The sequence below is a fragment of the Balaenoptera musculus genome, chromosome 15 (assembly GCF_009873245.2).
Source record: "Balaenoptera musculus isolate JJ_BM4_2016_0621 chromosome 15, mBalMus1.pri.v3, whole genome shotgun sequence".
Lineage (NCBI taxonomy): Eukaryota > Metazoa > Chordata > Mammalia > Artiodactyla > Balaenopteridae > Balaenoptera > Balaenoptera musculus.
This window is the reverse complement of record NC_045799.1, coordinates 23,782,284-23,799,109: the sequence shown is the minus strand read 5'-3', so window position 1 is coordinate 23,799,109 and position 16,826 is coordinate 23,782,284. Positions and strand designations below refer to the sequence as shown.

Sequence of the window (16,826 nt, the reverse complement as noted above, 5' to 3'; positions counted from 1 at the left end):
TGTTTTCCTCAACTTGCACTATGAAATGGGAAATGAGAGGAACACCCACTAGAAGTTCAGTGAGCAAAGTGCTTTCAGTTTCATCATCTTAGAGCACAATGAAGTTTTCAAACTGAAAACTGCTGCATGTGAAACAGAGTCATGAAATAGTGTTGGGTTTTTGTTATTGCTGTTGCTGTGCTCCCCCTTGCAGTCGGGAACCACTGTGCTTTGTCCCAGTCACCCCCTTGCCCCGGCACAGCACTCTTCAGTTTACAAAGCCCTTTCACCAAGATCCTTTCTCTCATTGGCTCCTTATAGCACCTTTTCGTCCCTTTTTCAAACAAACAAACAAACAGAAAAACTAAAGCTCAAATCAGACAAGTGATTTGACAAGCTCCTGAGTGACATTGCCAGAATTTGACTCCAAAGCACATACTAGAGTACAGTAATTAAAAATTAAACAAAGAATGTATTTGTCTTCATAGCCCCTGGTGTCTCAGATTCCTTTGGACTCACACTTCATGACTTTTGGCTAATCCACTCAATCAATACAGCCAATAGAGCACCACCAGTTCATGAATTAATCCAGGGATCAGCCAATTATTGCCTGTAAACCAAATCTGGCCTGCTGCCAGTTTTTGTAAATAAAGTTTTATTGGAACTGCCATACTCATTCATTTCCTTGTCGCCTATGGATGTTTACATGCTACGATGGCAGAGTTGAGTAATTGCAACTGAGACTGTATGGCCCACAAAGCCTAAAATATTTACTATGTGGCCCTTTATAGAAAGTTTGGTGACCCCTGGGTAATGTAATATAACCAGCCGGGAATTCACCATCCCACTGCCCTCTTTCATTTCTCAGCCCAGCACTTCTGGCCCCCAGCCCATGTCCTCACCACTGTCAGATGCCTGACAAGCTCAGTGAAATTGGGGTTCTCACAGTAACTGGTCAGGACCTCGGACTCCACTCGCCAACCGGCTACCTCCAGCACAACCTGGGGCTGCTCCACCTCAAACAGATGCACATGGCCAAGGCCCCTCAGACCCCAGAACAGTACCTGGGGTTGGGAAGTGGGAGATTCAGGGCCCTGTACCTGATTGAAGGACACCCAGGTGTGGGGAAGGGAGGAGGATGAGAATGCCTGGTGCTACCTCAACATGGAACTCCCTAAGCACCGGGCACACGTGCGGTGGCAGGGATAGGCATCTGGAGAGGGGCTCAACCAGGGCGGTCAGGTCCTGGGGCTCCACATCACTGGGCACTGAGGGCTGCAGGGAGCAAGAGATCAGAGGTCAAAGAGGAATCAGGCCAAAGGAGGGAAAGCCTGGGTTCGGGGAAAAGAAATGGAGGACTGCTGGTGAAATATAAATCCAGAGGAACCTGGCAAGGCTGGATTGATGGGAGGGGGGTGTCTCAGAAAACAGCCATGTGCAGGAAGGAGGATGGGTGTCTGAGGCATGAGGATCACCCCGGGCTTGGGTTCTCTGGGGTTGGAGGCCTGGCAAGGTGAACCTAGGGTAGGTCTACTTCAAGTGTTACCTGGAGTCAGGAGGTCCAGTGAGGTGGCCCCAGGACAGACCTGCAGCCTGCATTCTCTGGGGGTAAGGGAATTGGAGGGGTAACCCTGGGACATGCCCACATCCCTGGAGCTGGATGACCTAAACAAATAGCAGAAGCGATCCACGGTGTGTGCCAGCTAGACCACAGCACTCTGACCTCAAGTTGGCTACTGTAGTCCAGTTCAATGAGTTCAAAGGTGGTGATGAGCTCCCCGGCTGCCCGGGGCCCCTTCCTCAGGGGGAAGAACTGCAACTCAGGACGCTGGTAAGGGTCTTCCATCAGCTTTACCCTTGGGGCGGCCAGCGTCCTGCCGGGAACACAGAGGGGCCCTTCGGGGAGCAGGGCAGTGAAGACAAAAGTAGAAGAGGCTCAGGAACCAGGGGAGGGCACATCAAGACAAGAAGAGGGGGTCCTTGGGGATGGGAACCCAGGTGGAGCCCAGGCCACACTCACAAACTTATTGTGGTCAAAGACATTGACAATCACTAGTGGGGGCTCCTCCTGCAGGTGCTCCCTCCTCCCGTCCACGATTAACTGATCAAACACCACGAGTTCATCCTACAGGGGGCTCAGCGTCTGCTCCAGGACCTTGAGGGCCATGCAGGGAAGGAGGCAACAGCAGTTGTCAGAAGAACTCCTCACCCCTAAGACCCTCTGGTTCTACGCCACCCCCTAAATCAGGGCAGTCTGATCCAATATCCCGTCCTGAAAATCCAAGGCAGGAAGAGAGACTTAGGGCCTTGGAGAAAGCTCAGCCTCCACCCCGCCTTGTCTCCCAGTGCCCCTCCACCAACATCCCAGCCCAGACCTCGCCCGTGTGGTCTGGCACTGGGTAGAGATGAGGACTCGAGCAAAGGAGTCCGAGAGCCCACTGTCACCTGCTGTCAGCACACCTTGGGCCTGGTACAAGTGAGCCCGGAGCTGGAAGTAGCTGAAGTCTGGGGTGGAGAGAAGGAAGGGGCCATATTAGCTCAGGGACCACTGGAGTCCCTGACCCCAGACCCCTCCGATCCGAACCCCCAGCTGAGCATCTAGCCCCACACCTCGGGCAAATGGAGAACTGGGCCCGCCTGCCCCACGACCCTCACTCACCGTCCCGGTCCAGGCTGAGGGGCAGCCCAGCCGAGGGCTCAGGCAGCAGGTCCGGGGGCCCCTGTGGTCACAGCTTCTCACCACTAGGGACCCCTGCTGGTGTCTCTCCCAGGGACACCTCATTTACAAATCTTTTGCCTCCAGATCAGCTGCACTTACAAGGAACTAATTAGTCACACTCCCATTTTCATAACCCTGCTCATCTGTCAGAGCCTAGTCAGCAAAAGGGCCAGTTCAGGCCCAGAGGTGACAATATTTGGGGTTTATCTCACGTCAAAGCTCATCTGGGTAAAGGCACAATCTCCTTTTGGCACTTTGGATAATTAAAAAGAGTTTGGTACACTTTAAAAAATAATAATTTTAAAACAATTTTAAAAGTTAATAATTTTTTTAATTAAAACATTTTTTTAATTGAAAAAATTAAAATTTAAAAACTTTTTGAGCAGAAACTTAATTTAAGAAAATAGTTTGGAGGGAATTCTCTGGCAGTCCAGTGGTTAGGACTCTGCACTTTCACTGCTGAGGGCACGAGTTCAATCCCTGGTCAGGGAACTAAGATCCCGCATGCAGCATGGCATGGCCAAAAATTATAAACAAATAAATAAATAGTCTGGGGACCCCTGTTGTGCACCACATGGCTCCACCCCAATGTCTGTGCTGCCCTGTGAGCCTCAGCCCATTCTAGTCCCAGCACCCTCGCCCCCGGGACCCCTCACTGTGAGCAGCAGACTCTGGATCTTCCCACAGTCCCGGCCCCGTTCCTCCTCCACCACAGAGAACAGCACATCCTGGGCAGGGATCCGGGCCCAGGCCACATGGCGCCACCCACTGAGCATCCAGACCAGCACATCCAGGAGGGATTGCTGGGGCTGCAGGCAGAGAACTGGGTTACGGAGGTGAATCTGGAGTTGAGATCACCTGCTCCCACAGCTGCCACTGGATGGACGGACCAAATGTCCATCTCCAGCCCTGACCTCCCCCTCAACCCCAGATCCATCTGGCCACCTGCCTCCTGGACATCTCTCCCCTGTGGATGCCCCACAGGCCACATCAGACTCAAAGTCCAACCTGACTTTTATTTTCTGGTCTCTCTCTTTTTTTAAAATTGTGTTAGGGCTTCCCTGGTGGCGCAGTGGTTGAGAGTCTGCCTGCCAATGCAGGGGACACGGGTTCGAGCCCTGGTCTGGGAGGATCCCACATGCCGCGGAGCAACTGGGCCCATGAGCCACAATTGCTGAGCCTGCGCGTCTGGAGCCTGTGCTCCGCAACGGGAGAGGCCGCGATGGTGAGAGGCCTGCGCACCGCGATGAAGAGTGGCACCCACTTGCTGCAACTAGAGAAAGCCCTCGCACAGAAACGAAGACCCAACACAGCCATAAATAAATAAATAAATAAATAAATAAAAATTTAAAAAAAAAAAATTGTGTTAAAATACACATAACGTAAAATTTACCATCTCAACCACTGTTAAGTGTACAGTTCAGTATGACATTCACATTGCTGTGCAACCATCACTACCGCCCACTCCAGAACTTTCTTCACGGCAAAATTGACACTCTGTATCCGTTAAACACAAAGAGACCAAAAAGCCCAACTGCCACTTTTGAAGAGCCTGGAGCAAAAGCAGGGGGATCGGGAGCAAAAGCAGGGTACTGCGCATGCCCCCTGCACACCACACCATCTCAGGGGCGGGCAGAACACCTAAGCCACCCCTCCGGCCCGCACCCCTGGACACACCCCTACCCTCACCCCATATAAGGAACAAGCTCGCCCCCATTCGGGGAGTGAACCAGCAAGGGAAACTGTTATTTGTTCTCACTGCCCCCTGCTGCAGCAGGGGCCCCAGTAAAGCCTTGCCTGAAAAAAAAAAAAAATGAAAAAAGAAAAAAAGAAAATAAAAAAAAAAACCCCACTAACTTTCCATTTCCCTCTCCCAGCCCTGACAATCACCACCCTACTTTCTCTCTGTGAATCTGACTACTCTGGGTACCTCATATGAGTGGAATCATCTGTCCTTTTGTGACTGGCTTTTTTTCACTTAGCGTAAGGTCTTCAGGGTTCACCATGTTGGAGCCTGTGTCAGCCTGATTTCCTTACTTTTCCCTCCTTCTCAACCTGATCTCTCCCCAGTGATCCCCACTGTGTGCCCATTCACATCAGCTAACTACCTGAGCTGGTGTCAGCCTTCTCCTCCAACATCTTATCACCAAGTCCTGTCCATGTCCCCCTTCCTCACTCTCTTAGATCAAGACAGTCCACTCTTGTCCAGACAACTGAGACAGTCTTCCTGTCTTCAGTCTTCCCTTCCAACTCATTCTCTCATGAATGGCTGGCTTGCTCCCATCCTCTGGGTCTCAGTTTAAATGCTGTCTCTGCAGAGAAGTCTTCTCTGACCACCTTATGTAAGCTGGTTCTCCCCTGACCCCTTAGCTTCTATAACATCTTCTTTAGCAATACCTACAGATCATCATTATTTTTCTCATGCATTTGAGATGCATAGTGTATCTCCCTCGCCAGAACATAAGCCCCAAAAGGGCAAGAAACATGACAGGGGTGGATCCCCAGGGTCTCATACAGAGCCTGGCATAAAATAGGACTTCAAATATCATTGAGTAAGCAAACAAACAGTAGCTAGAACTGATCACTCCAAAGCTGACCCTCTCCTTCCCCTACTTAAAATCATCATGCCGGACTTCCCTGGTGGCCCAGTGGTTGAGAATCCGCCTGCCAATGCAGGGGACAAGGGTTCAAGCCCTGGTCCGGGAAGATCCCACATGCCGTGGAGTAACAAAGCCCGTGCACCACAACTACTGAACCTGCGCACCTAGAACCTGTGCTCCGCAACAAGAGAAGCCACTGCAAGTGAGAAGCCAACTCAATGAGAAGCCAACTCAATGAGAAGCCCATGCACCGCAATGAAGAGTCGCCCCCGCTTGCCACAACTAGAGAAAGCCCACGCGCAGCAATGAAGACCCAATGAAGCAAAAAATAAATAAATTAAATAAATAAACGTATTAAAAAATAATAATAATAAATAAAATAAAATCATCATGCCTTGTAAATCAATGAAGTTACACCATACACAAAAATAAACTCAAAATGGTTTAAAGACTTAAATATAAGACAGGACACCGTAAAACTCCTAGAAGAGAACATAGGCAAATCATTCTCTGACATAAATTGTACCAATGTTTTCTTAGGTCAGTCTCCCAAGGAAATAGAAATAAAAGCAAAAATAAACAAATGGGACCTAATCAAACTTACTTACAAGCTTTTGTACAGCAAAGGAAACCATAAACAAAATGAAAAGACAACCAACAGACTGGGAGAAAATATTTGCAAATGATGCGACCAACAAGGGCTTACTTTCCAAAATATATAAACAGACCATACAACTCAACAACAAAAAACAACAAACAACCCAATGGGCAGAAGACCTAAATAGACATTTCTCCAAAAAAGACATACAGATGGCCAACAGGCACATGAAAAAATGCTCAAACATCGCTATTATTAGAGAAATGCAAATCAAAATTACAATGAGGTACCACCTCACACCAGTCAGAATGGCCATCATTAAAAAAATCTACAAATAACAGATGCTGGAGAGGGTGTGGAGAAAAGAGAACCCTCCTATGCTGTTGGTGGGAATGTAAATTGGTGAAGCCACTATGGAGAACAGTATGGAGGTTCCTCAAAAACTAAAAATAGAGTTGCCATATGATCCAGCAATTCCACTCCTGGGCATATATCCGGACAAAACTCTAACTCAAAAGGATACATGTACCCCAATGTTCACAGCAGCACTATTCACAATAGCCAAGACATGGAAGCAACCTAAATGTCCATCAACAGATGAATGGATAAAGAAGATGTTATATACATATACAATGGAATACTACTCAGCCATAAAAAAGAATGAAATAATGCCATTTGCAGCAACACGGATGGACTTAGAGATTATCATACTAAGTGAAGTAAGTCAGAAAGAGAAAGACAAATACCATATGATATCACCTTTATGTGGAATCTAAAATACTGCACAAATAAACTTATTTATGAAACATAAACAGACTCACAGACATAGAGAACAGACTTGTGGTTGCCAAGGGGATGGGGGGGTAGGGGAGAGATGGATTGGGAGTTGGGGATTAGCAGATGCAAACTATTATATATAGAATGGATACACAACAAGGTCCTACTGTATAGCATGGGGAACTATATTCAGTATTCTGTGATAAACCATAATGGAAAAGAATATGAAAAAGAATATATATATGCACACATCTGAATATATGTATATATATATCTTAATCCCTTTGCTGTACAGCAGAAATTAACACAACATTGTAAATCAATTATACTTCAATAAAATAAATATTTTTTAAAATTATCAAAAAAAAATCATCATGCCTGACTTCCATCTCCAGTAATATCATGAGCTAGGAATTAAGACCTACCTCTCACTAAAACCAACTAAAATGACTTGATAAAATATTTTTAAATATTTATTAAAGGCAGTGGTGAGATAATAAGAATGAAGAATTATCATACCAAGCCCTGAATGAAGATAGGAATCCAGAGAAGTTAACAGAGCATTTCAGCAACTTTTGCCACAAGGGCATTTGCCAAACCTGGCAACCCTGAGCTTTTCGTGACCTGGCAGTGAGTAAAAACAATATAAAGAGCCCGGATACCATTCAGAACGGGAGTCTCATAGGAGATATCTCCCCTCCTTAAAAACTAGAACCCCAGACATATACCCTGAGAAAACCATAATTCAAAAAGAGTCATGTACCAAAATGTTCATTGCAGCTCTATTTACAATAGCCAGGCCATGGAAGCAACCAAAGTGTCCATCATCGGATGAATGGATAAAGAAGATGTGGCACATGTATACAATGGTATATTACTCAGCCATAAAAAGAAATGAAATGGAGGTATTTGTAATGAGGTGGATGGAGTTACAGTCTGTCATACAGAGTGAAGTAAGTCAGAAAGAGAAAAACAAATACAGTATGCTAACACATATATATGGAATCTAAGGAAAAAAAAAAAAAAAAAGGACATGAAGAACCTAGTGGCAGATGGGAATAAAGACACAGACCTACTAAAGAATGGACTTGAGGATATGGGGAGGGGGAGGGGTGAGATGTGACAGGGTGAGAGAGTGTCATGGACATATATACACTACCAAATGTAAAATAGATAGCTAGTGGGAAGCAGCCGCATAGCACAGGGAGATCAGCTCGGTGCTTTGTGACCACCTAGAGGGGTGGGATAGGGAGGGTGGGAGGGAGGGAGATGCAAGAGGGAAGAGATATGGGAACATATGTATATGTATAACTGATTCACTTTGTTTTAAAGCAGAAACTAACACACCATTGTAAAGCAATTAACTTCAATAAAGATGTTAAAAAAAAAAAAAAAAATCTAGAACCCCAGAGAATCACGCCTTCAGGATAAAGATAAACCATAACTGAACCTGCCCCACTCTCTCACATCCAGTGATCAACAAAGAGGGTTGTCTGGCTGAGTGTAGTGGAAGTTGGAAATTGTCCCTGAAAAGAATAACCACAAGCCAATTTTTTTCACTGTGCCTGGATGTTGCTAAACATCAAATTTCAGTTTAAGGTGATCAAGGGCAGAAGCAAAGTCATATGTTTTCTGGAAGAATGTACCTTTATTCCAGGACTCAAAGAAGTCCCACAAATAATTTTTTGAGGAAACTACAATGAATAGCTCACAGTTTAAAGCAACTAAGCACAGAAGGAAACAACCATGAGGAAGTATCAGCAGAAACAGAGAGTGAAAACAAACCCCCCCAAACTGACTATTGTAATCATCTGACATTATAAAAACAGCTCTGCTTACTATTCTTAAATGAAACAAAAGACAAACCTGATAAATACTTACTGGGAATAATAAACGGTGAAAAATAACACAGTGGATTTGAAAAAAATAGAATTTACAGAAATAAAAAGTGCAGGGATATATATATGTATAACTGAATCACTTTGCTGTGTAGCAGAAGTTAACGCAACATTGTAAATCAACAATACTTCAATTAAAAATATATTAATTAAAAAAAAATGTGCAGGGACTTCCGTGGTGGTGCTGTGGTTAAGAATCCACCTGCCAATGCAGGGGACAGGGGTTCGAGCCCTGGTCCAGGAAGATCCCACATGCTGCAGAGCAACTAAGCCCGTGCACCACAGCTACTGAGCCTGCGCTCTAGATCCCGCGAGCCACAACTACTGAGCCTGCGTGCCACAACTACTGAAGCCCGCATGCCTAGAGTCCGTGCGCATCAATAAGAGAAGTCGCCACAATGAGAAGTCCGCGCACCGCAATGAAGTGTAGCACCTGCTCACCACAACTGAAGAAAGCCCATGCGCAGCAACGAAGACCCAACGCAGTCAAAAATAATTAATTAATTAAAAAAAAAGAAAAACAAAACAAAGCAAAAAAAAAGTGCAATGACTGAAATGAAAAATTCAACAGAGGAACTTATACAGCCTCCTGATTTTCAATTAAAAAGCCAAAGCAACTCAAGAGGAAAAAGAAATCTTTCCAACATATGGTGCTAGACTATCTCAATGTCCATATTTTAAAAATAGAATTTTGACCCATATGTTACACCACATGCAAAGACTAACTTGAGAACAGTCAGAGACCCAAATGTAAAATCTAAAACCATAAAACTTTTAGGGGACTATCTTTATTCTCCTAAAAGCATAGGAGAATATCTTTGTGGCTTGGAGGTAGTAAAATTTTCTTACACAGGTAACAGAAAACAATAAACGTAAAAGAAAAATTAGTTAAAGTAGACTTCATCAAAACTCTCTGGAGATATTTTTTATTTTAGCCTCTACTGTTCTTTTATACAAAACTCCAGACACATAATGAAAAATTATAAGAATAGGAAAAGCAAAAAATGTGACCCATGGTCAAGACAGGAATAATCAATAGAAGTAGACCCACAGATAACCAAAATGTTGGAATTATTAGACAGCAATATTAAAATAACTGTGATAAAAATTCTAAAGGATCTAGTGGGAAAAGTACAGAGTTTAAAATGGATAATTTCAACAAACATAAGAAAACTGGAGCCAGATGGAAATAATTGAATTAAAAAATGTGATTGGAGGCTGCAATATACCACTTTCAATAGTAGATAGAACACCTGTACAGATCATTAAGGAACCAGAGGACTTGAACAACATTATAAACCAACTAGACCTAACAGAGATATATAAACACTGCATCCAACAACAGCAGAATACACATTCTTCTCAAATGCACATAGAACATTCTCCAGGATAGACCATATAGGTCACAGAACAAGTATAATACATAAGATTGAAATCATACAAAGTATCTTTTTTTGACCAAAGTGGAATGAAACTACAGATCAATAATAGAAAGAAGACTAGAAAGTTCACAAATGTGTGGAAATTAAACAACACACTCTTAAACACTGCATCAAAGAAGAAATCACAAAGGAAATTAGAAAATACTTATAGATGAATGAAAATAAAAACATAACATAGCAAAACTTATGATATGCAGCAAAGATAGGGCTCAGAGGAAAATTTATAGCTATAAATGCCTACATAAGAAGAAGAAAGAGGATCTTTCCTGGTAGCACACTGGTTAAGAATCCTCCTGCCAATGCAGGGGACAGGGGTTCGATCCCTGGCCCAGGAAGATCCCACATGTCGCAGAGCAACTAAGCCCATCTGCCACAACTACTGAGCCTGCGCTCTAGAGCCCATGCCCTGCAACAAGAGAAGCCACGACAAAGAGGAGCCCGCCTACTGCAACAAAGAGTAGCCCCCACTTGCCTCAACTAGAGAAAGCCCATGCGCAGCAACAAAGACCCAACACAGCCAAAAATAAAAACAAATAAATAAATAAATTTATTAAAAAAAAGATCTCAAGTCAATAACCAAACTATATACCCTGAGGAATTAGAGAAAGAAGAGAAAACTAAACCCAAAGCTAGCAGAAGGAAGTAAATAAAGATTAGAGTGGAGAAAAATAAACTAGAGAATAGAAAAACAAAAGAATCAATGAAACCAGAAGTTGGTTCTTTGGAAAAATCAACAAAATTGATGAGCCTTTAGCTAGACTGACAAAGAATAAAAAAGACAAGATATAAGTACCTAAAATCAGAAATAAACATGAGGGGCTTGCCTGGTGGCGCAGTGGTTAAGAATCCGCCTGCCAATGCAGGGTACACTGGTTCGAGCCCTGATCTGGGAAGAGCCCACGTGCCACAGAGCAACTAAGCCCGTGTGCCACAACTACTGAGCCTGTGTTCTAGAGCCCACGAGCCACAACTACTGAGCCCGCGTGCCACAGCTACTGAAACCCACACACCTAGACCCCGTGCTCAGCAACAAGAGAAGCCACCACAATGAGAAGCCTGCACACCACAACGAAGAGTAGCCCCGCTCGCAGCAACTAAAAAGAAAGCCCGCGCGCAGCAAGGAAGACCCAACACAGCCAAAAAAAATTAATTAATTTTTTTAAAAAAAGAAATGAACATGAGAACATTCCTAGAAACATACAATGTATCTAAACTGACTCAAGGAGAAATAGAAATCTCAACAGACAAAACAAGTAAAAAGATTGAATTAGTAATCAAAAACCTCCCAACAAAGAAAAGCTCAGGACCAAATGGCTTCACTGATGAATTCTACCAAACTTTTAAAGAAGAATTAACACCAATACTTCTCAAGCTCTTCCCAAAAACAGAAAAGGAAGGAACACTTCCTATTTCATTCTGTGAGGTCAGCGTTACCCTGATATGAAAAACACACAAAGACACCATAAGAAAAGGAAATTACAGAATAGTATCCTTTATGAATATAGATATATCCCTTAGGAATAAGTTCTGAACAAAATATTGGTAAACTGAATCCAACAGCATATAAAAAGGATTATATACCATGACCAAGTGGGATTTATCTCAGGAATGCTAGAGTGGTTCAACCTAAGAAAATCAATCAATGTAATTTACCACAATAATAGAACAAAGGGAAAAAACACAAATGAGTATCTCAACTAATGCAGAAAAGGCATCTGACAAAATTCAACATCCTTTCATGATAAAAAAAAAAAACCATACTCACTCAGAAAACTAAGAACAGAAGTTAACGTCCTCAACCTGATAAAAGGCATTTATGAAAAACCCACAGCCAACATCATACTTAATAGTGAAAGAATGAAAGCTTTTCCTCCAAGATTAAGAACAAAACAAAATAGAAAATTACAATTTTGGAAAAACTGTATCTCTTGTATCAGCCATTGTAAGCTTGACAGCTTCCCAACACTTAAAGATTTTTCTAATGAGATTGGTGATGATATTAATGAAGGTGATTTCTTAATACTTTATAATGAAATGCATGAACATTTGGAAAGTATGCATAATTCAGGAAATCAAATTTCCAAATGACCTATATATGATGATTCAAAGTCATTCAAGGATAATAGATCCATTCAAAGGGCAAGACAGACCAATGGATTTTAATATAACAGAGTATAAAAATTCTTTGCCAGATATTTGCAAAAAATGTAAAGCAATGCCATTGTTCTCACTACATTTTTTGTTTTGGAGAATATACTTATTTTTCTAAAAATATATTTATGTTTCCCTACATAAATATACCAAAAAACATGCAATAGGTTTACTATTGTTATTTTAAATGAATTAATAAATAATTTTTTATTTCTCAGGTTTAAAATTTTTTCAGTTTTAATTTCTATAATAGGAAATATCAGTAGATACATCTATATAAACAAAAGCTCATTTGGGTCCCCAGTAATTACTAAGGCTGTAAAGGAGTCCTGAGACCAAAAGAGTTTGAGAATCACTGCCCTAGAGAAACTCTTCCACTTACACCCAGGACATGTATAAAAATAGTCTTGGAAACATTGTTTCTAATCACCATCCATTGGAATCAACACACATATCCATCAGTAGTGGGATGGATAAGTGAATTATAGTATAGTCATACGGTGGAATATTATACAGCAATGAAAACGGACAAATTACAGCTACATACAACAAACATAACATTAAGTTAAAAAAAAAAGCAAAATAATATAAACAGTATTATACAAAGTTTGAAAAATAGCAAAACTAACCTATATTATTTCAGGAGGCATATTTAAATCAGAAAATGTTTTTAAATGTCAGCTGACAATAGAAGGTTTTCATTCCAAATAAATAAAGTAATTTTGGGACCTCCCTGGTGGAGAAGTGGTTAAGAATCCTCCTGCCAATGCAGGGGACACGGGTTCAATCCCTGGTCCAGGAAGATCCCACATGCTGTGGAGCAACTAAACCCGTGTGCCACAACTACTGAGCCTGCCCTCTGGAGCCCACGAGCCACAACTACTGAGCCCGCGTGCCTAGAGCCCGTGCTCCGCAACAAGAGAAGCCACCGCAGTAAGAAGCCCGCACACCGCAACGAAGACCCAATGCAGCCAAAAATAAACAAATTAATTAATTTTTTTAAAAATTAAAAAAATAATAATTTTGCACTAAAATTCACTTTAATAAGGTCTCTATTCTGTATTTCCTTCCACTACTCTGCCTTCCAGCTGCGCCTTTGCACGTGCTCTCCATTCTTTCATACTTGCCAAACTCCAACTTGCCCTTCGAGATCTGAGACCAATATCCAAACTCCTCACTGTTTGACCCTGAGGACATATTGGCCCCAGCAGTCAAAACTCGCTGTGCCTTTGGGAATGACTGAGCTTCAGAGTGGGGCAGAACTGGCTTTGAATTCTAGCTCTGCCACTTAACCAGCTATGACATGGTGGATCAGTCACTTTCCCTCTCTAAGCCTCAGTTTCTGCACCTGTCAAATGGGGTAACATCTTCCCAAGGTTGTTGAGTCACACTAGGTAACACATGCAGACGCTTAGCAAAGGAAGCTTTCTATAAATGTGAACTTCCTTTACCCTTCCCATGTGTTGTGTTCAGAGCTTCAGACCAGGAAAATCATGCCAAGGAAATGTATTCTCAAACCTTCTTCCAAAGAGATCTTACATGTTCCCTGTATCCCTGCTGGGCCCTAGAATGTACATCGTCACCCTTAGCTGCTCCAAATGGAGCTTAGTCCTATGCTCAGAGCAACAGGTCCCATGGCCTGGTATCAATCCACAGGACAAATGTTAGGTCACCCCTGCCCAAAGACCTCTGGTAGGCTTAGGAGAAAGGGTATTCAGGGTGGGGAAATGGGTGGGCGAGGCATTACCTCCTGGGCTAGGAAGCGCAGTTTCACCAGGAGCTTCTTGGCCAGTGCCACCTTCTCTTGCACGTTGCCCTGTCTCAGGCCCCGAAGGAGCCGCAGTCCTTGCTTTGCCAACAGGTTCTGAAAGGGCAGGAAGAGAACATGAGTGGAGGGTCCCTGCTGGGTGCCCCTGATCCCCCTTCTCCAGACTGTGCCAGGCTATACACCAGCTGTTTCCCTCGGCATCTGCATCAATCCAGCGCATCGGGCCGAGTCATTGCCCTGTGCTCAGCACCGTGGCAAAACTGTCTGCAAGAGCAGGAGCGGGCGTGGCAGGTGGGAGTCAAAGGAGGGAACACTGACCCTTAGGGGTCACCTCCCTCAGAGCAGGCCTCCCATGCCCAGCCTCCGTCACAGCTCCTCTCAGTCTTGTTCTCAAGGAGGCATCCTTCCTCAGCCAAGGATGGATTCTATATTTGAACCACTCCCCAACTCATCAAGGCCAGCCTCACTTTGGAGACCCAGAATGTACTAGGATTTAACTATTCACTGCCCTGGCTACTCAAAGTGTGGCCCAGGCCCAACAGCATTGGTATTACCTACTTAGAAACGCAGAATCTCAGCCCCACCCCAGACCTGCTGCGTCAGAAATCTGCATTTTTATACCCTGGAGGATTCAAATGCATGTTAAAGGCTCACATGGGCTGTACTTGACAGTTCCAACATTGACCAAAGATAGTTCAAACATTACATGCTCAAACCAAGTGCGTGAGTTCCAATGACTGCCCCAGGCCCCCACCCTGAAAGCGACCCCTGCTTCACTTCAAAACTTCCAAGTCATCCTTCACTGCTCTTTCTTTCACTCACATTCCACATCGACCCCATCAGCCTATCATTTAGGCTCTACTTTCAAAATATATTCGAAATCTGACCACTTTCCCTCTTTTCCAGGATCACCCTAGTCCAAGCCACCATCACTTCTCACCAGGATTATTGCAACACCCTCCTAGCTGTTCTCACCACGTCCACTCTTACCCTCTCTCCTACAGAATGTTCTCAATATAGCATCCAGAATGAGCTTTTCAATGCTTTCCAGACCATTTCACTCCTCTCCAGAAGTTTCTCATCTCAGAGTTAAAAATAAAATTCCTTTTTTAAAAAAATTTATTTATTTTATTTTTGGCTGCGTTGAGTCTTCATTGCTGCATGCGGGCTTTCTGTAGTTGCGGTGAGAGGGGGCTACTCTTTGTTGCGGTGCGTGGGCTTCTTTTTGCGGTGGCTTCTCTTGTTGCGGAGCACGGGCTCTACGTGCGCGGGCTTCAGTAGTTGTGGCGTGTGGGCTCAGTAGTTGTGGCTCACAGGCTGTAGAGCGCAGGCTCAGTAGTTGTGGCTCACGGGCTTACTTGCTCCGCGGCATGTGGGATCTTCCCGGACCAGGGCTTGAACCCGTGTCCCCTGCATTGGCAAGCGGATTCTTAACCACTGTGCCACCAGGGAACCACCAGAATAAAATTCTTTAAATGGCCTAGAAGGCCCTACATGCTCTGTTTCTCTTTATCTCCCTGTCTTCACCAAATATTACTCTCCCCTCACACACAGCCCTACAGTCACACTGGCCTTTTTGCTGCTCCCTGAATATGCCAAGCCCATTACTACCTCAGCGCCTTTGTATTAGCTGCTCCCTCTGCTGGAATGTCAGGGCCCTAGATCTTTCCATGGCTCACTCTCCCCTTCTTCATTCAGGTCTTTGCTCAAATGTTATCTCTTCACAGACCTTCCCAGGTCATTCCCTCTAAACAGTCCCTGCTACTTTCTCCACTCTCATACTCTGCTTTATCCATCTCTCCAAATAGAAAGTAAGGCATGAGGCTTCCCTGGTGGCGCAGGTTAAGAATCCGCCTGCCAATGCAGGGGACACGGGTTCGAGTCCTAGTCTAGGAAGATCCCACATGCCGCAGAGCAACTAAGCCCATGTGCTACAACTACTGAGCATGCACTCTAGAGCCCGTGAACCACAACTACTGAGCCCACGAGCCTAGAGCCCGTGCTCCACAATAAGAAGGCCGCACACTGCAACAAAGAGTAGCCCCCACTCGCCGCAACTAGAGAAAGTCTGTGCGCAGCAACGAAGACCCAATGCAGCCAAAAATAAAAATAAATACATTTATTTCAAAAAATACGTTAAAAAAAGAAAGAAAGTAAGGCATGGCGGGGACGTCATTTTGATTACCACTGTAACCTCAGGGCCTGGCACCTAATAGATCCTCAAAGAATATTTGCCAGGTAAAGTAAAATGATTTTTGAAACATGATATTTTGGTCCCTTTTTGACTCCTAATGATGTCTTAACTCTTTATTATGGAAATTTTCAAAAATATATAAAATAAGTGACTCCAAGGATTTTTCACCTAATACTGCTCCCAGAGCTTATCTTTTTAACTTACTAATGCTCTTTGCGCCAAGACTTCTATTGGCAGAAATAATCCGACATAAAATAACACAAAATAAAACTGACAAGAGTCAAAACTGCACCTATTTAAATGTCAATTATACCTCAATTTAAAAAAAACAAAACTGCACTTATTGGGACTTCCCTGGTAGTCCAATGGTTAAGACTCTGCGCTCCCAAAAAAAAAAAAAAAAAAAAGACTCTGCGCTCCCAATACAGAGGGCCCGGGTTTGATCCCTGGTCAGGGAACTAGATCCCTCATGCTGCAACTAAAGATCCCGCATGCCACAACTAAGACCCAGCTCAGCCAGATACATAAATAAATAAATAAATAATAAATAAAAACTGCACTTATTAACATTTGCTATTGATTAAAAATTGACAGAAGAAAAAAATCGTCTTGACAAGATTTAGATCCACAAAATTGGATTCAGGGAAATTAGATCCGGTAGAAATAATAGCACCCCCCCCACACACACACACACTCACAC

General features: G+C 43.6%; 1 protein-coding gene across 1 annotated transcript in view; it reads right to left on the bottom strand.

Annotated features, from left to right (window-relative positions):
* The window catches only part of LOC118880983 (fer-1-like protein 4), a 46,094-nt gene that overhangs the window by 18,778 nt on the left and 10,490 nt on the right, over positions 1–16,826 (bottom strand). The window contains 10 exon segments of the mRNA XM_036825230.1: positions 882–1,043; positions 1,138–1,254; positions 1,703–1,860; positions 1,863–1,875; positions 2,000–2,134; positions 2,360–2,484; positions 2,639–2,714; positions 3,283–3,507; positions 13,912–14,028; positions 14,103–14,200. Of these exon segments, the coding sequence (XP_036681125.1) occupies positions 882–1,043; positions 1,138–1,254; positions 1,703–1,860; positions 1,863–1,875; positions 2,000–2,134; positions 2,360–2,484; positions 2,639–2,714; positions 3,283–3,507; positions 13,912–14,028; positions 14,103–14,200 (1,226 nt within the window).